The sequence below is a fragment of the Mustela nivalis genome, assembly GCF_964662115.1.
Source record: "Mustela nivalis genome assembly, chromosome: 4".
Lineage (NCBI taxonomy): Eukaryota > Metazoa > Chordata > Mammalia > Carnivora > Mustelidae > Mustela > Mustela nivalis.
In genome coordinates, this window is record NC_139023.1 from 33,256,420 (window position 1) to 33,276,871 (window position 20,452).

General features: G+C 42.3%; 1 protein-coding gene and 1 long non-coding RNA gene across 19 annotated transcripts in view; one reads left to right on the plus strand and one right to left on the minus strand.

The window, feature by feature from the left end:
- Positions 1-20,452, minus strand: part of LIMCH1 (LIM and calponin homology domains 1) — a 329,186-nt gene that overhangs the window by 186,841 nt on the left and 121,893 nt on the right. For all 18 annotated transcript variants that reach the window (XM_082728805.1, XM_082728814.1, XM_082728813.1 and 15 more), the window contains exon 2: positions 8,565-8,635. In XM_082728805.1, the coding sequence (XP_082584931.1) occupies positions 8,565-8,635 (71 nt within the window). The remainder of the gene's footprint in view (positions 1-8,564; positions 8,636-20,452) is intronic.
- Positions 1,052-19,841, plus strand: LOC309863710. Its single transcript, XR_014311209.1, has 3 exons — positions 1,052-1,132; positions 3,651-3,843; positions 19,113-19,841. It is a non-coding gene; the product is annotated as an uncharacterized lncRNA (long non-coding RNA).

A 20,452-nucleotide genomic window follows, 5' to 3' on the forward strand; every position in this document is an offset into this window, starting at 1 on the left:
TGCACTGAGCTTCCGTCTTAGGGACCTCAGATATATCATCCTTCCAGTCTAGATATGCTTCCTCCCTTACTTCCATCCCCCTTCCCTCTTTCCTGACTAATCTCTACTTGTCACTCAGGTCTCTATCTTAATGTCTTTTCCACAAGAGAACCTGAGATTTATATCCCGTATAGAGTCAGGATTTAGATTCCAGATCTGAGCTGGGCGCCCCTGTTAGATGATTTTACTGCATAGTGTACTAGGCTTTCTAGTAACTTACCATACTGGAAAGTGGGTTCTGGAAAAGCTTAGTTGAACGAAGAGAAGCCACCTTCTCCCCCCTCCCCCCACCCCCACCGCTATCAGAGCAGATCTCTTCTGTGTATGCCAAACACGGCCTATTCCCTCAAACCTTCAAACTTCAAACCTTGCCTTCTGCTCTTGTCTCTGTGAAGGATGCCCTTCTCTTTCCCTCAGCCTATTCTCAACTCAAGTAAAATTCAATTGATGTAACATCTCCCCAGTGTTCCCAAACTGTAACAATCTCCCTTTGTTTTACTTCTTAGTAAATCTCGGCAATTAAATCTCAGTCACTTGCATTTACTCACACACTGGTTTATACTGCTACTCACACACCGTTTTGTACATATGCTCAAGCCCCAAGAGCATTATAAAACTCCTGAAGAGCAGGGATCAAGCCTTCCATTCCCTTTTTATGGCCCTCAATTCCTACTTTGAGGCTGCATGACAAATCCTCCACATGACAAAATGTCTCTACACAAAGCCACACCATCAACTGCCAGCCCGTCCTAGAAGGCTAGTACACATCTGTGGCATGCTGCATCTCATGCTGAAATCAGGACAAGAATCCAGGACAAGCCTCCCTTCTTAGAATAAGCAACTCATTCATCAGCAATGATATAAACACATGTTTGCCAACAGATTTCTTATCTTCAGAAAATTATTTCACCAGCGTAAGAACTGAGACAAAAATCCACTAGGACATTCTCTATTGGTCAGTCACTTGCAAACGGACATGCTCAGACTTTACATTCCAAGAAAAACGTGTCTGCAGAATAAAAACCCAGAAGTTCAACCTCTATTAATTCCAAAGAAGATGGAGCTGGAGTGGAGAATCTTTTACTTAAAGAAAGTAGGTACATCTATGCTTTCATCTTTAGTCTTCAAGGATGGGTCTGTTCTTTATGTAAAATTGTGTGTGTGTGTGTGTGTGTGTGTGTGTGTGTGTGTGTGACTCTGAACTGCGTCAGAGGAGGAAAGAGGAAAAAGGGGAGAAAGAAGAAGACAAGCGCAGGGAGGGGAGAGGAAGGGAGAAGAGGCGACGGGACAGAGACAGGGGATAATACTGACAATGACAGCTAAGACTGGGAGAAAGTTAAGGTCACTGATGATTAGGGAGCCTAGGGAGCAATCCCAGTACTGGACTCACTGTATTCAGGAAGTGCCCGTAAGAGAGGTGTTATGTGTCAGACCGGCGTCCAGTGAAGTCAAACCACAGATAAACAGAAGGGACCAAGATCAGGAAGCCTTCGCTCTGGTTCCGGAAGTAGACCGGGATACGTGCTAGCTCGGAGGTGGTACAGGTACTTGGAAGCCAGACGGGAACCTACCAACCCTGCCCAGAAGGTTCTGGAACAGCTTCCCAGAGAAAGAAACCATGACAGACTGTGGAGAGTAGGAGGAAATGACATCACCACAGAGGTCAAGGTTACTGTTTTCAAAACAGTCACTCTGGGTCTCAAGCCCTGCCAGCCAAAGCTCATTATTCACAGATGATCAGGTTTGTAAAGGTCCCAAACTTTCTTGCCCAGTTTTTGATCACAGGCTCGGCAAGACAAGCTGGGAAGGAAAATCCCAGTGCGTTCGTCCCACGGCTTGTTGGCAGCCCCTGGACAAAGAGCTGATGGGTGCGCAGTGACACAAAGTTGCACTGACTATGTCATATTCATAATTGACTTCGGGCCTGTTTCCAACAAGCATAATGAGAACAGTTAGGGGTCCGGAGAGCCAAGCCAGCCCCAGACAGTGGCGAGCACTCTGCAGTTCTCTCTTACCGGAAGCTCCCAGGAACCCGAGGAGGTAGTGACTTCCCCCGTTCACACACTAAGGGACAGCAGTTAACAATTAAGGGCCTGCTACGTTCCAAGCACTGAACAAAGAGATGTAGCCATATTATCAATTCATTTAATCCTCACGTCAACCCTCTTAATCAGGTACTAATTCTACTGCTTGTCATAGCTCCCGGAACTGGGGCTCCAGGAGGCCAGGTAAGTGGCGTCAGGACACATGGACACACAGCAGCAACGTAAGTTAATGAGGTTGAACCTCATGAAACCACATTTTCTGACCGTTTTTCGTCTAGTTACACAATTTCACAGGATTCAACCTCAGTGTTTTCCCAATCCACTCGCTTTCCACTGTGCTCGCTCATAAAAGCATAGGAACTGGCTTTTCTTAAGTGTCTATCTTTGGACGGTAACAAAAAGGCAAGTAAAGAGGGTGGGGGAGGATGAGAAATCAAACCACGGAAGGGAAGGGAGGGGATAGCAGAGAACACACCCTATAACAAGATCCCATTAGAAGTGACGGCATCTTGAACAACCACTGGGGCAGCAGGGGGTGGGGCGCTGACCCCCTGCACAGTTGAAAATCCACCTAGAACTTCTGATTCCTCCAAAAGTTACCAATTTTTAGCCTATTGTTGCTCAGAAGCCTTACTGATGAACATCAACAGTCAATATATATTCGGTATGCTGTATGTGTTCTATGCTGTATTCCTACCATAAAGTCAGCTTGGGAAAAGAAACTATTAAGAAAATCATAAGGAAAGAAAATACATTTGCAGTACTGGACTGTATTTATGGAAAAGTTCCAAATGTAAATGGACCCGCACAGTTCAAACCGTGTTGTACAAGGGTCGAAGTTGTGATCATTTTGTCACTCTCACTTTATCCCTTTCTGCAAAGCCCTCTTTCTTCCTGAATCATTTTACTTCTAGTTGCAGTTAAAGTATATGTGGAATCCTTGTATTATTCTTCTCACTTTTCTGTAAGTCTGAAATTTTTCAAAATAAAAAGTTGGGTGGAGGGGGACCTTACAAAAAGTCCTGGGAAAACCTTTCCTAAAAAGTTATTTTATTTTCCCATTTCTGCACTGCGCAGAGTCAATTACTTAACTTTACCAGGGTAAACAATTACATCCAAAATTCATCCCATAGTCCTTATGGGCTGGCAAACGTTTTCTGTAAAGGACCAGACAGTAAACATTCCAAGCTCTTGGAGTCACATACAAAGTCTTGTTTTGTGTCATTTCCAACCCTCTTAAAATGTAAAAACCATCCTAAACAAGAAAGAAAGCCAGGACAAAAACAGGCCAAGCCTGTTGCCAACCCCTGGTATAGACAGAATTCCATACAGTTCTCTCTAAATAATAAAGTCAGAGACAGGAAAACAAGTCAGAAACTTTCCTTTCTGGATTTATTTTAAAACCGTCTGCTCTGGGTGCTGGGAAGGAGTGACGGTCATCGGCGACTCTGTCCGGGGAGGGTGTTCCTTAAGGAACGGTTGTTTGCAGCCTTCCTTTTAAACCCTGGGGTCTGCAGTATTTGCTTAACATTTCTAACAGCATGACACTTGTCGCACATTTCCCAGCCCGGTCACATTTTGACCTCATTTTATGGACCGCTCCGCCAAAGACTCCCATCATTGGAGCGTTTGACCTCCAAACCTCAAGTATTGATGCCTGGCAAAAACCACCAAGGAAGAGAGAAACGATGATAGCAAAAACACATCTCCTGGAATTCTCCTTGGCACGTGCGGTCTCTCGTCTGTACCTGCTATCGCGGTAAGTTACACATTCACGAGTGAGTCTCACGGCACACGAGAGGAGCCCTGCAAAGCCACGGGTACTGCACTCCCCGGGCAGAGTTCAAGAACTCCCACGAAGACTCTGAAGCTACTCAGTTCCCACCTTATGGGCTGCCTGGAGGGGCCGTCCTTTTCTCCCTTGTCTCTGTAGCCTTCGGTACACATGCGGCCCTCTCCTTTCTCTCGCCTCGTCGGATGGCTCTACCACACAAAACTGGAACGCCAACCTTCTCCCCTGACTACAGCCTCCTTAGCGTCTCAGCTCTCTCGTGCGTTCACTCTTCCTGGACTCGCCTTTTTATCTTAAGAAGGGCCAGCGGAGCCGCCAGGATGGCTCAGTCCGTTAAGCATCCGACTTTGATTTCTGCTCAGGTCATGATCTCAGGGGGTCCGGGCACCAAGCCCCACGTCGGGCTCCACAGTCAGTGGGGAGTCTGCTGGAGATTCTCTCTCCTCTCCCTCTGTCCCTCCCTCCCAACTCATGCTCTCTCTCTAAAATAATCTTTAAAAAAGAAAAGAAAAGGGGGGAAAAAAAAAGAACAGAACAATAAAAGGACCATCAGGCCCTTGATGCTTCCATCCCAAGACCACCAAGCCCATGTTGTCCTTCTTTATGTTCTGTCCCGTCAAGACCCAGTGGCTGTCCTCTGTACTGCCCTCCTCCCCACATTTGACGTTTTCTGGCACAGATCCCAGGCCAACATCACCAACCCCAAAGCTCTCACTTTTCTCTGCCATTAAAATCACAGTTGTCGGCACAGGGCAGTTGTGAAGAGCAAAAGATAAGAAATCAGACTTCTGCATGTCAATCTTTCTTACCTGCATAATCTTGGGCAGTCCTCTGTGCCCCCACTTAATTTCCCTCTATGTCCCATTTAATTCCTCTGTAAAACAGGTATGAGGATAGTCCTTAGAGGCCACACAAAAGTTTGGCAAGAAAAAAAATCGGATCCAGGGCCCAGAAGGACGTCCTCTGTTTGACAAGAACTATGAATTTTTTTCGGACTCATGAACAACTCGGGAAATGTTTCGTGAACAAAGCACATGATGTCTCTCCAGCTGCAACCAACCCTTAGAGCCGATCAAACTCAGACAACAAGATGAGAGTCTGTGGAACAAAAGGAATCGTTCACTGAGGCCGTCCATGGCTTCTTCAGCTGGAGTCATACACGATTACAAGACACCAACTGGGCTTCTGTTTGGAATAATACAAAGTTGAAAAGCCCTAACAATTTCCCGAAAGAGGGCTGTCTGTTACGAAAGAGAGAGCCGAATTGCTACTTTCCAAGATTTGAAATTGCAGGGAGTTCTTCTTACATTGTTAAGTGCTGCTCCATGGCGGGAGGTTTTTGAGTTAGAGCCCCTAAATCACCAGCATCCCCAAAATTCCCTCTGGCTCTAGAGAAAGGCACAGCCTTCCCCATTCTCATCTACTCTCCAAACACAGGTGTCTCAAACCTGTATGGATCTACCATCTGGGGAAGCTCCAAACTGAGTTTCCTGCCTTTTGGGGGCCCCTGCCATCAGCCAACTCCACCCCTAGAACGATGAACAACGAGAACATTCTCCTCGTTGCCAGAATGGTCTTTGGATCCAAGTCCCAGGAAAGACACCCGCTAACCTCAGGCTGCAGCAGCCCCCACAAGCTTCAGCTCGGATAAAACCTTGCCCCACCTCTCTGCCCTGACCAGAGAGGACGGGAAAATCTTCCTCCTCCATTGCTCCTCAGCCTTCAGGGTATCCAGCTCCTGGCCCATGTCTTTGCTTCTCATTGCTCTGGGGCTCCTGGACTTAGAAATGTGTTTGCATCTGGTTTCTCCAGCTGCTGACCCAGCTTTCCCTCAAAGGCTCTGGTGGAGGCTCAGGACGTGGCTCTCCTTGCCTCAGGCCGCCGACGCAGTTCATTTCACCTCAGCAAACTCATTGCCGGGGCAGCCAGCTGGAGCCCCACAGGGAAGCCAGAACTTGACCCTCCCTGGTCCTCAGACTCCGTCAACTACACCAGTGAGTCTAATCCTCTGCGGGGAGAAGACGTAGACAATAACTCACTTATCCTGAGTTTTGGCCCACGTACTCATTCAGTAACACTTGTCCAAGCCTCTGCGTTGGCCAGTTCCCTCCACTTCACTCTTGGCTGTCGGCAGTCCAAACCCTTTATTTATTTCAAGAGGCCCCTGGCTATAATCTGTGCCTCCCTCTTGTCTAACCATAATATTTCTTAACCATGGCCTAGACCCAAGCCCCATCCCTGCACCCCTAAACAACCTTAACATTCATTAACGTGTTTATAAAAGGCCACCAAGGAATGCCAAGGCTCACATGACAGAATCTGTCCTCTAACTCAACCTCTTCATCTAGGTAAGAGGCAAGTTCTTTCTTTTTTAAGATTTTATTTATTTATTTGAGAGAAGGAGCACACACAAGCAGGGGGTGGGGCAGAGCGAGAGGGAGAAGTAGACTCCCCGCTGTGGGGGCTCGATCCCAGGAACTTGGGATCATGACCTGAGCTGAAGGCAGATGCTAAAGTGACTGAGCCCCCCCCCAGGTACCCCAAAAAGCAAGTCCTATGCATGCAAAAGTCTCCAGACCCAGGGGCAGAGCAAGAGGGAGAAGTAGACTCCCCGCTGAGCAGGGAGCCCAATGTGGGGGCTTGATCCCAGGACCTGGGATCATGACCTGAGCTGAAGGCAGATGCTAAAGTGACTGAGCCCCCCCCCAGGTACCCCAAAAAGCAAGTCCTATGCATGCAAAAGTCTCCAGACCCAGGGGCAGAGCAAGAGGGAGAAGTAGACTCCCCGCTGAGCAGGGAGCCCAATGTGGGGGCTTGATCCCAGGACCTTGGGATCATGACCTGAGCTGAAGACAGACAGCTAAAGTGACTGAGCACCCCCCCCCCAGGTATCCCAAAAAGCAAGTCCTATGCATGCAAAAGTCTCCAGACCCAGAGCCCCATCTTCAGATGAACCTGCTCCATCCAGTCTGGCAGGCTATACTACTCCCTGACAGAGTTATTCATGGGAGAATAGTGGAGAGGTGAACGCCTACCAGAATCTTTGGAGCCCATGTTCGTATGCAAAAATCGGTACCAAAGACCCACTTCAACAAGGTTAAGAGAGCACAGTACACATACATTAGATCAGACTATGGCTACTCTGTTAACATCAGGAGAAGGCTCAGCCCAGACTCATTGCAGAAGCAGGTGTCAGAACACAGGGGAAGTGTCAGGAGTCTGCCCGTGTTTGTCTCTGGTGAGATGCTAAACTAATTATGGTTTATCTAAGAGATGAGCTCTCATTTAGACGGAATAAAGGGAAATGAGGCAGTGAAGGAAGTATGAGAAGAGAGAAGAGACTTCACAGGAAAGAAAGCAAAGAAGTGGCAGGCAGGGCATGTAAATTTCCCTTTGAAGAAGAAGGGACAGCGGGAGCAGGAAAAAAGCGTGGGCGTGAACTGTGTTGAAAGATGCTGTGTAATAACCAACATTTTAGGACAAATGTTATTTTTTTTTTAAAAATTTAAAAAGAATTTTAAAAGCACCTCATCCACATTATCCTGTTGAAATTCACAAATGGTTTATGAAATGCAGAAGTTATCCCTTTTTAATTACTATTTTAGAGAGAAAAATCGAGACTCAAGGAGGTTAAATAATTTAAAACTTGAGTTTCTTGTTCTCAGGTTCCAAAACCCAAAGTCTTTCAACTATCCCAGTGGGTCCCAAACAATATTCTGGAAGTTGCCAAAATAAGAGTGCGTTCATTCTATGTCATTTCACTTACATAAAGTTCAAGATGAAAGGCAAATAAATGTAATGGTGATAGAAATGAGGACAGTGCTTTTCTGGAGGAGGTGGAGATGAACTGGGAAGAAACAGGAGGGAGCTTGCTGTCCTCTCTCAATCAGGGTGTAGGCTACATGCACGTACAAAGTTCTCGAATCCCATCAGACTGTGTATATTTGCAGTTGTGCATTTCCTGTGTGTACATTTCACCGAACAAAAAGCAGTACCAAATTACAGAACCTATTAAGTTCAAAACCTGAGATCTTAAAGTATATGTTCATCCCCCTATAGGTGTTAGGGTTCTCGCTAATCTTGTGTCTAGAACCACTTCACAGAAAGCTCTTGTCTCCATCACCACAGCAGTACTTACGATAAAAGTTGGGTTCAACACATAAAAACTGAACAGTGCAGTTATTATTCATATTGGAAGTTTGCCAAGAGCTTAAATTGAATATAATCAAAATGCATCAGGGGAGCAAGCCCAGTGAGGAACATCACCTGTCATGTTTTAAGATGTTGTAAGTACGTAGATGCATTGCTTTCACTTGGTACAACTGCTTTTGTTTTGGGTAAAAGGGCGGAGAAGAGCTGATACTTTTATATGGTTGAGTCCACTTCCTTCCTGTCCCTTGGGGTCTAGATTCCTACAGTGTATGGAATGTACTCCAATGCTGGTTGGAGTAGCAGCCACCAGGTACTTCTTCTTTATTTAATTAGAAATTGCCATAGTCCCCACCATTCCCTACTGTACACTAAAACTCCCTCACCTACTTATGTGTACTGCCTACCCCGGGATGTTTCAAATTTTCAGAATCAAACAGTGAATAAATTGAAAACAAAATGCAAATTTTTACAGATGTACTGAATGGCATTAATGATTTTTCTTGATTAAAATCAATTGAATAATAGGATATACTTACTCGCAGAGAAGGATTCCATTTTCTAACCCCGTCCGAAAATCTTTATCACCAAAACTTCTGCCAGTTACTTGCTGAAAAGAAGAAGAAGAGAGAGAGAAAGCATAAATTTTTCTTTCTTAATCAGGAAGATCAGTGATTTCATTTTTAACATTTAAGAGCCTTCAAATAACTGGTGGCATTCCAAGAATGGGAAAAATCTGTTAGATCTGAATTTCCTTTACGTGTGTAGCTTTGCTGAGATCAGCTAATCTTAAATTTAGGCCGTTATTTTGAAGCTTTTTCCTACCCAATACCTCAAAAAAATATCTGGTTCTTCCTGATAAGGATGTTACTTTTGGGGCTTGGCCATGATAGGTCAAGGTCACAGACTCAACCCACACACTTTCCAAAAAGCCTGTAGAAAGCTCCACCTAAGGATAAAGTATCTATTTGTTAAAACATTAAGGGGAGCAGAGGGAGGGAGGTACAGACACCTAACCTCAAGAGACAAACATCAAGACAGGAATATTAGAGCCAATATCCATAATAACTTAGTGTGAAAGAGGAAAACAAAATCTGGAAAAGAATGACTAATAGCACAGGACTGATGACCATTCTTGATGCCTCTGGCTCTCAGCAGCCCTTTGACCTAGGTACCATGGCACTCATTGGTTCATTCAATAAGTATATTGAGTTTCTATGGTATGCCAGATAAATACACATACAATAAACCTTAAAGCAACCTCTAAAGTAACAAAATAAAAATGTTAAAGGAGATAAAATGGAATCATAAAAAAATACTCTTAACAATTAAAAAAGGCAAAAAGAAAAAAGAGGAAAAGAGAATATAGAATACATGAAATAAATTTAAAAAAATAAAATAAAGAAATAAAAAGTAAATAACAATACTGTAGACTTAAAACTAACTATATCTATAAGTGCATTAAATACAAATGGCCTAAACACCCCCAATTAAAAAACAGAGATTGTCATAATGGAAAAAAAAAAGCAAGACCAAACAAGGTGCTACCTAGGAGAAATGCACTATAAATATAAAGATAGAAGTAGGTTAAAAATGGAAGAAAGGAATAAGATAATAACATGCTAATGTTAATTTTTGAAACTGGATATTAATACCAAACAAAGAAACTTTTAGAACAAAGAATAATACCAAGGACAGAGAAAGTCATTTCATAATGACAAAGGGTATAGCTCATCAGGAAGACCAAAAAATCCTAAACATTTTTACATCTAATAAGAACTTCAAAACACATAAGCCAAAACAGATAAGTCTACAAGGAGAAATAGACAAATTCACAACTAGAGTCAGAAATATATTATCTCTCTCCCATAACTTATAGAACAAGCAAAAAAAAAAAAAAAATCAGTAAGTATATGGAGGACTTGAACAACCCTGTCAACTAAATTGACTTAACTTACATTTCAACAATACTTCACCTCACAAGGGCAAAATACATATTTTTCTTCTTAAGTTCACAATGAACATGTATTGAGATAGATCAGTTTCTGGGTTAATAAACCAGGTTCAACAAACTTAAAAGAATTCAATTCACCAAAAAAGCATACCATCTGACCACAATGGAATTAAATTAGAAATTAACAATAGAAATAGTTCAGGGAAAAAAAATCTCCAAATAATTTTAAACTAAGTAACACAATGTAAAAAACAACCCACTAATCAAAGAAGAAATATAAAGAAATTAGAATATATTCTGTAGTGAAAGAATATGGCAATGTAAAAATGGATGGAAAGACACAAAATCAGTATTTTGGGGAAACATATAGCACAAAACACCTATATCAGAAAAGAGATCTCAAATCAATAAATTTTGCTTCTATCTTAAGCAAATTAAGCCCAAATTAAGTAGAAAAAAAGGGGAAAACTATATCAGTTGAAAAAACCAAATAGAAAACCAAAAAGCGATAGAGAAAAATCAATGAAATCAAAAGCTATTTACTTGAGACCAATAAAACTGGGAAACATTTAGCCAGGTTGATAAATCTTTAGCTAATAAAATAGACAACCTCTGGTTTTTAGCCAAAAAAGAAAGACATCAGTAATGACAGAGATGACATGACATCATCACAGATTTTATAGACATTAAAAGGATAAGAGGGGATATTATAAAGACATTCATCTCAGTATATTTACCAACTTAGATGAACTGGATAAATTTTTTGACACAACCCAAGTTCATTCAACAAAAAAATAGATAACTTTCCCAAAAGGAGATGTCAGTCCCAGAAAGTTTATCTGGTATATTACATAAATATGTAAGGAAGAAGTACTGCAGTTCTACACAAACTATTCCAGACAATTGAAGAGAAAAGCATGCTTCCCAATTCAGTTACCCTGACTACAAAAGCAGACAAAAATATTAAAAAATGGACAGATACATATACACAAACACACATGCAGACATGCATACACACACACACACACACACGCAAAAAACATGACAACCCATTATCTCTGCATGGTGGGAAACAGGTGTACTTTTTATTTTCTTCTTTAAATTCTCCCTATTTTCCTAAAACTTTCCCGAAAGAAAGGAAGGACGGAAGAGAAAGGAAGAAAAAGGGGGAAAAGAAAAATACTTCTTTGTTACTATCTTCCCATTCTTACTTAAGGGAAGGTGAGAAAATGGATAAAAAGTAGTTTGTATTTACAGTTTGCAAAAATCTAGCTTTTTTCCTAAAATAAATTAGGAAAGTTCTCCTTTAAAAAAGCTGCGATTTTAAATGCAGACTTTTTAAACAATTTAGCATTTTCTTTCTTGAATATACTAGTCCTAATTTATATTCTCAAAGCACCACTAAAACCTTTATTCACCAGGAAATGATTAGAAGATTCTGAGAACATTTTCCCCCAGGTCTTCATAATTTTGTTAAAATTATTATGTTCTAGGGGCGCCTAGGTGGCTCAGTGGGTTAAAGCCTCTCCCTTCGGCTCCGGTCATGATCCCAGGGACCTGGGATTGAGCCCCACATCGGGATCTCTGCTCAGCAGGGAGCCTGCTTCCCTTCCTCTCTCTGCCTGCCTCTCTGCCTACTTTGATCTCTGTCAAATAAATAAGTAAAATCTTAAAAAAAAAAATTATTAAGTTCTAACACCAGTGGTGCTAACACTGAGACCCAAGAGAGTTTACCTACATCTATTATAGAATCTCTGGCCAAGATAACCCAGGTCCCTCTCCATTTATTGAGCCATGATGATGGGCAGAGCCTAGAGACAGAAACACAAATGAGACAGGATCACTGCATGCCGAAGGCTCACAGACTGCAGAGGAAAGCAGATAACTAAACTCATACCATAAACAGAAGGTAACAGGACTATTGATATTATAAGAAAATATTAGAGATGCAAGGAACCCTTAAAATATTCATGTAATATTTAAAATTATATTGTATGTGATGCACACCCAGTAAAAAATTTCAAGTAGATTTTAACAGTCCCAAGTCAGCCTGCTAATTAATATCCTCCAAGGTACAGTATGATTAAATTCAGCTTCCTAGACTGCCAGTACTGGAGATGGGAACAGGCACCATACAAATGAAGGAAGGTGCTCATTTCTGCTTCTGTTCTTCCTCTGCTTCCATCCCTGTTCCTGTGTCCATTAGGTCCCAACATAGTCTTCTTACTGCTCTCTGCTGACCCTAACACTGTCCTTTCTTCCATGCCCAAGTTATTTAGTACAGAGCTGTCCAGATCTTGGTTAAGAAGGCTGACAGTTCAATAGACTCCAGAAATTCAACAAGGACCAAGCCATGGAAGAGTCAGGTCTTTAGACTGGTAGCAGCAGCATCTTCACTTGGAATTAATGTTAGAAATACAGATTATCAGTCCTCCTACCCTCTACAAGACCTACTTAATCAGAACCAGTATCCAAAAATATCCCCAAGTGATTCATATGCAAAGTAAATTTTACAAAGCCCTGACCTAGCATAGAAAGTAACGAGCCAACAGTTCAGAGCCAGAAGAGGAGGACCATCCACTGAAATCAGGATTCTGTATGTCTTGTCTCAACATCTTTCAGAAAGTAGCCAGACTCCAAACACTTCTCACTGCCTCTACTCTACCACCTACTCCAAGCCACCAACATATTATAGCTGGATAAGTCTCTTAACTGGCCTCACTGGCCTACCCTTGCCTCCCTTCCCTCTAGTCTCAAAAGAGCAGCCAGGGCAATCTCATAAAGTTAGTTCATGCCACTACTCCACTTGAAGTTCCCCCAAACTCCCCAAACTCATAGTAAAAGTCAAAGTTCCTACCGTTCCTTAAAGGCATTCACCAGAAAAACAAGCAAGCAAGCAACAAACGAACAAACAAAAAAATAGGAACACATGGACCAAGCCACTGGACACCACCATGATTTCAAGAGTGGCCATAATGAACTTGTGCATACCTCCCCATTCAAAGGGATCCTCAGAAGTACTTAAGGTGGCACCTACATCACCAACTATGCCTTGTGTGTCTTTCAGGAAAGCCCAATATCAGATTGCTTTCCTTGCTTTATGGTTCAGGATTAATTCACTTCCATTACTATCCAAAATATCATGCAGGGACATGCTCTAAGTATCAGATTAAAATACTCAAGAATGGATAACTTACCAGAACACTGATAGTTTTAAAGGAAAAGAAACACATTCACCTACTTTGGTGATTAAACCAAAAGCAGAAGCAAGAGGATATCATAATGTGTCATCGCACTATTTTTATGCAAGTAATTATGAAGTAAGCTCATCTGAATTTGATTTCCTTCTCACTGAACTAAAAAGGTAATTATGTTTCTGAGTCTGTTCATGTCAATGGCACTGCTCTAAACCATTCAAATAACTGAAATATGAAGGCCTTAAAAAAAAAACAGTCTAATAAAAAGAAAATCCACACAACTTCATGGTCACAATTTTATGATGTGTTTATAATATAACACATTATATATCAAAATGCTACACTTTGCTAATTACTTTGTTACCACTTTATTAAGTAATTGCCATGAATAGTCAAAGACTGCCAAGAATCATTCTCTCAGCCTGTTCATTGTCAATTATACAAACTATTTCAGAACTATTTTCATTAATCTTCAGTTGTTGTTATTGTTGTTTTTTTAAAGCAATCTGGTGGACAAACTATTGTCCACCACTAGCTGCAGGTCTGAAGAGAATTTGAAATAAATGTTGGAAGCCCTATCATAATGATCTTAAGAAGAGATTGGATAGCCAGACAAAACGATGGTCTCTGGATTCAAGTAACTGAAAAAGCAATACAGAATTTAATATATTTCAACTTAGCTTTTAAAAGACATGGATATTTTCGGGGCACCTCGGTGGCTTAGTGGGTTGGGCCTCTGCCTTCAGCTCAGGTCATGATCCCAGCATCCTGGAATCGAGCCCCGCATCGGGCTCTCTGCTCAGCGGGGAGCCTGCTTCTCCCTCTCTCTTTCTGCCTGCCTCTCTGCTTGTGATCTCTGTGTGTCAAATAGATAGATAAATAATAATCCTTTTTTAAAAAGGACACAGATATTTTCTCTAAATTGTACAAAAATAGGGCGCCTGGGTGGCTCAGTGGGTAAAGCCTCTGCCTTCGGCTCAGGTCATGATCTCAGGGTCCTGGGATCGAGTCCCCACATCAGGCTCTCTGCTCAGTGGGGAGCCTGCTTCCGCCTCTCTCTCTGCGAGCCTCTCTGCCTACTTGTGATCTCTCTCTGTGTGTCACATAAATAAATAAAATCTTAAAAAAATAAAAATAAATAAATTGTACAAAAATAGGTATGCTTCATATTACATTTTTGTTTTGTTATTGCCCAAGTCCACCCAGTAAGGTGAAAGTGGGAAACTTTAGTTGTTTTCTTCCCTGTTGTATGCTCTGTGCCTAGAAAAGTACTTGGCTCACAGTAGATACTCAATAAATATTTGTTGAAGTAACAAAGAAAAAATGGTATGCTTTCAGAAGGTTGTGATTTCCTCCTATAAACAGTAAATAAAAAATAATACCTCTTTAAAATTCACTGAAGAATTATTTGTGGCTCATTAAACTCCCTTCTCTTCTGATCATATTTGACTTATTTAATAAAAGGACATTTCTGCATATTTTTACACTTAAACTGTAAAATAAAGCAGAACTGAATTGCTCTTATTTTTCACATTTCCTGAGAAATGAATCCATTGCTATTTCTGTCTCCTTTGTGAGGTTGCTAGAAAAATCAAATCAAGTTTCTATGGAAACTCTCCATAAACAATCATAAATCATACTCATCTGAGCTAGAATTAGCTATCAACCAATCAATCATCTACTGAATACCCATTTCGTGCCAGGCGATGTCATGGCAATGTAATAGGTGTGTGAGACCAAAATAATAAAAACTGCACCCTATCCAGTAAAAATCCACAATCCGGGAGAAAGATCAAAGAGCAAAGTAGGTGTTGGAAGAGAAATATGGACACAGATCTATAAGAGAAATTCACACAAATTGCATGACTGAAGGAACAGCTGCATGATAATAGTCCACATTCATACAAGAACTACCATATGTCCTTTCTGTTCTCAAAGCTTGCCAAGCATTATTTCATTTAATCCTCATAAAAACCTAATGAGGTGGATCCTATTATTATTATTATTATTATTATTCCACTGTAAAGTCAAGGAAACCTAGGCACAGAGAGAGGTTCTGTCAGGTGCCCAAGGACACAAAAGTAGCAAACAGTAGAGCGGGGATTGAACCTCAGGTAGTGTGACTGCAAAGTTCTTATTCCTAAGCACAATTTTGTGCAGCATCTGAGCAAAGGAATGAACTTTCTCTGCCCAAAACAGTCAAGGAAAACCTTTGAGGAGTTGACATTTGAGTTGGTCCTGAAGGGTAAGAGGGATTCCCCAAAGGAAGGAGATGAAATAAGGCACTCCAGGCAGACACCAAGATCTGCACAAAGGTTGCTTTGAGCAAAGAGGAAAGGTTCTAAGGGCTGAGCCTAGCACGGAGACATGTAGAGAAGGAGCTGGTGGGAGGGCCCGTGTGCCGGGGTGGGCAGGCAGGGCCCAGAAGTAAAGGATCGGTGTGTCAGAGCTATGGGGTGACCTTGATCCTGAAACAAAAGAGACACCCCAGAAGATGGGGGGAAAGAAAGAGTTCTTTGGCAATCACTCTCCCCACTAATTCCTCATTCCTGAAGAGATAGTCCCAAAGTGACCTTTTGTTTGTTGCTCTCAATTACTTCCTCAAGGACTCCATCATTCCCATTTGATGTACAATGATTTTGCTTTTGGAATTATAGTGTGATGGAAACTGTCTGTCTAGACCTTTGGGACCACTTCCCTCAACCCCATACACATTCCTCTGTATATGGTTTCCACCACTATCTTTTCATCCTTTCTTCAAAAGGAAGTAATACACTTTCTCTGTCAAGGCTCTGGGTGCCATCCGTTCCCACCCATGGGTCCTTACCCTATCCCTTGGCCCACAGCAGTCTTCACCTCCCTGCCAGTAGCATGCATTTCCTCTTTTCTTCAGAACCCTGATTCAGTCCAGCCCCTCAACTATCCTGTTTTTCTCCTTCCTTTCATGGTCTAAACTCCCTGTATGAGCATCAAGAACCCATTGCCCTTAATCATCATAGCTCAGGGGCCTCCAAGCTGTCCACTTTTAATCCCCTGAAAATTCTTACAGGGTTGAGTTGAGACCCAGGAGTCTGAGTCTGAGCTCCACAAGCACAAGCTAAATCAAAATTAGGTTAATGAACTTCAATCAACCCTCAGCCTCCCCACTTACAAAATGATACTTGTACCTACTCCAAAGGTTTGCATGAAGAATCAGTGACCAGAGTTCAATAAATCTCATCGTTGACACTGGCAAGAATACTAGAATTAAATCCCAGTATTAATTTCTCTCTTGTCAATACTCTTTACAGGTCTCTCCTGCCTCATCTTGGATGATGCCATGCTTTACTGGTTCTCCCCTTAAATTCTAATGTTACCACACTGTCTAATCCACTGAGACATCTTCTCTGCTGAGAAGATGGGCATCAAGGTCTTTCAGCATGAGAGTCAACCACCCTGCCCCCCCCCCACCTTTGGACCACTTGTATCTTATAGGTTTCCCCATGACCAAACTCTTTGCTTTTCCTTCTACCTCATTCAGTAAATGCCTTATGTACATCTACCTCACTCACTGCCTACCTATGCCACATGGTTCTTTTCCCCTTTCCTCACTTTGCCTTTGGCCTTTCTCTACCTCCCCTGGGTAGTCCCATGCCTTTAAACATGTCACATACAATAACTCAGACGTTATTATGAGTTGGAATATCCTTCCTTTCCATATCTCTATCTTGCCTGTGCTGACTCACACACATTGTCATTTCTGGCACTGATCCTTCTCCCCTGAAGTCCAGAAATCAAATATCCAGCTTCTTCCTTGACATCTCCACTTGGTTACCTAATACATGTTTTACTCTTACCAAGATCAAAATGAAATTGGCGACATGGGTCCCCTGATCCAAAAGCAATGAGAAGATCAATGTGTCTCCCTCCAAATATATTCTAGACCTGCTCTTTTCCCCCTGTGTCTGCACTACCACCCTAGCCCGAGCCTCCCCTGCCTCTCCACAAGATGACAGCCACAGCCACTGGCATGCTCTCTCTGCTCCCAACCTGGCCCCTCGCCAAGCCACTTCCCACGCAGCCTCCGGCAATGTCGCTATAGATCCATCCGGTGTCCCTTCTCATGATACCAAAATAAGTCCAAGCCATAGTGACAAACCCTTCATTTCACAGATGAGACAAGTAATGCCTTGCCCATTAAGCGACAGATGGGACAAATAATGTCCTGCACATTGAGTGACTTGCTCCAGGTCACGCAGCTGGCCATCAGCAAGGATGAGACTAGAAACCGGGCATCACTGCCCCAATGCACTGCCTTCTGAAGCCACGTCTCCCTGCGGCACATGCATCACTACACTCTCTTTAATAACAATTGATTCTTCTCTCCATTCAGTTTGAGTTGGCAGAGAAACAGCACAGAAGTCCAGGCCTGAGAAGATTTAATCAACATGATCAGACCATGATCCTCTCCAGCACGGGATCTAAGTGCTTAATATTGAGGATAATAAAATGCAATCTGCAGAATCCATTTATATTTTCACCATGTCATCAGAAAACCAGAAGGCGGCTGTTTATAGCCACAGATTGACAGACTCCACTAAAAAAGAAAAAAAAAAAAAAAAGATCTAATTAAGAATCCAGGCAATGCTCAAAAGCACCCTGGGAGCATTAAATCCTGTGATCCAGCCCTTGCATTCTGTAGGCACAGAAAATGGGTCAGTCAGGGAGCATGTGAGTGGGGTTAGTAGGAACGGTGTTGGCACATCCTCAGGTTGTTCTGGCCTTACGAAGACAGGGAACAGAAGCTGCGAAGACAGACAACACTCAAAGTGAGATTTAACACAACATCGAGTGTTACTGACTGATCTGAGAGCAAAGAGAGAGAAGAGTCCAGAAGGACAGTGGGCTAGTGAAGTGCTTCTGGGTTATGTGTGTCATGTTGGTGTTATTTTTACCTGGGTATCATGTTTCGTCCCTTAAATAAATATTTCAGTTCAGGCTAATTTTGGCAAATCAGTGTATGGAACTGTCACCCGGTCCTCAGCTTGGCTTTTTGAAGGTCAATTTTCTTATAAAATGTGTCATAGTCTGGATTCGCACAGTTGTTTCCTCATGGTCTCATTTAACCCAGATGTGGCGGGGAGGAGGGTAGCACGCTAACTTCCCCATGTGGTTTTGTACCCAGCACCTACAAACCCAGATCCGTCTTTCGAGTGGCTAATGTGCTTCAACTAGACTCTTTTTCCTGCGCATCATTTCCAAGCAAAAATTGCAACCACCTGATTTAGACACTTAAGTTGTGGATTTTTGTTTGTTTGTTTGTTTTTCCTGAAAGTATAGAACCTGAAGTATAGAACCTCTCAACTGGGCAAATCTGGGTCCAAATTTCAGGTCTGAAACTCGGGAGTTACGGGACACGGGACAGAGGGCTTCATCTCTCCGAGCCTCCTCCCATGTCTTTAGGAGACAGTTGCAGGAGCCTGTTTTATGAGGTTGTGAGAGGCTACAATCCTAAGTGGACACCGTCTAGTAAGATATTTAGTACTGCTTTGAAGTTCCATAACTTTTCCCCCCACGCTTATGGCTAGGGAGGAAAAACAAACAAACAAACAAAAATCCACAACTTAAGTGTCTAAATCAGGTGGTTGCAATTTTTGCTTGGAAATGATGCACAGGAAAAAGAGTCTAGTTGAAGCACATTAGCCACTCGAAAGACGGATCTGGGTTTGTAGGTGCTGGGTACAAAACCACATGGGGAAGTTAGCGTGCTACCCTCCTCCCCGCCACATCTGGGTTAAATGAGACCATGAGGAAACAACTGTGCGAATCCAGACTATGACACATTTTATAAGAAAATTGACCTTCAAAAAGCCAATGTCATGAAGAAAATGGAAGGGCTGCTTTTTATAAAATGAGGGACTCAAGAGATAATCAATTGCATTGTTTGTTCTTGACAGAAACCCTAGTTTAAATGAAACTTTATGAAAGACATTTTGGGCACAACTGGAAAAATCTGGATACATACTGGTCATGTGATAATACTCGGGCATCACTTCGCTTTATTAAGACTGACAACGGCATGCTGGTTACAAAGGAGAACTTGGAGACGCGCGCTTAAGTATTTAGAAGGAAAGAGGTCTGTCACCTGCAGTTTATTTTGAAATGGTTGGAAAAACACTTGGGGTATGTGTTAAAGTATGTGTGTGTGTGTGTGTGTGTGTGTGTGTGTGTGTGTGTGTGTATGAAGTAAATGCAGAAAATGTTTGCAATTATTGACACTAGGTGTGGCTTACATGGGTTTCTTTGAACTAATCTATCTCCCTTCCTTTCTTCCTTTCTTTCCTTCTTTCTTTCTTTCAATGTTTCAAAATATTCATAATCAACTGTTGTCTGGGGCTAGGACTGAAAGTCATTAAGCAGCGCCGGCAGAGTACTCTGGTCAACAACCTGACCAATGCCTTCTCATTCATTCATTCATTTTGCTGGAGCCCTTCTCTTATCTGTTTTCACCGATGACAGTTCACTATCGGTCACTTACCAGTGTACTACTGGTCATTTCGTTTATATTCAACCCACTCTCTCACCTGCTCATGACACACAAATGGCACTCGCCAGCCATCAAATCAATGTGACATTAACAATGAGGACGGGAAGGAAAGGGAGGTCAAGCCCCTTGGCTTCCTGATTTGGGGCAAAGGACGGGAGCTGGAGGCTCTGCCAAGTACACACAGTCCTGTGACAGTTGTAGGCCTGTGTGAAGAACCGGTCGATTTCACCACTGGGGATACTAATAACTGAACAATTTTTAGCCAAGAATCCAAACTAACCACGAAACTGTTGTATTTCACCAGTACATGGCATTTAAAAAGGCATCCAAGTCAAGTTAGAAAAGTACTAGAATTCACCCCAACAACTTATTAGATTACTAAATGAAAATAAAATGTGGTGAAAAAGAATGAGAGCTCGCCATTCGCAACAATATGGATGGACCTAGAAGGTATTGTGCTAAGTGAAAGAAAGACAAATACCATATGATTTCACTTACATGTGGAATATGAAAAACAGAACAAGGGAACCACAGACAAACAACAAAGGAAAACTCAGACAATTAAATACAGAGAACAAACTGATGGTTGCTGGTGCAGGAGGGGAGGGGGAAGGGGAGATGGGTGAAATAGATAAATAAAGGGGATTAAAAGGTAAAAACTCCTAGTTACAAACCGAGTAAGTCATGGAGATGAAAGCACAGCCTAGGGAATATATTTGATATACTGTCATCACGTTGTATGGTGACAGT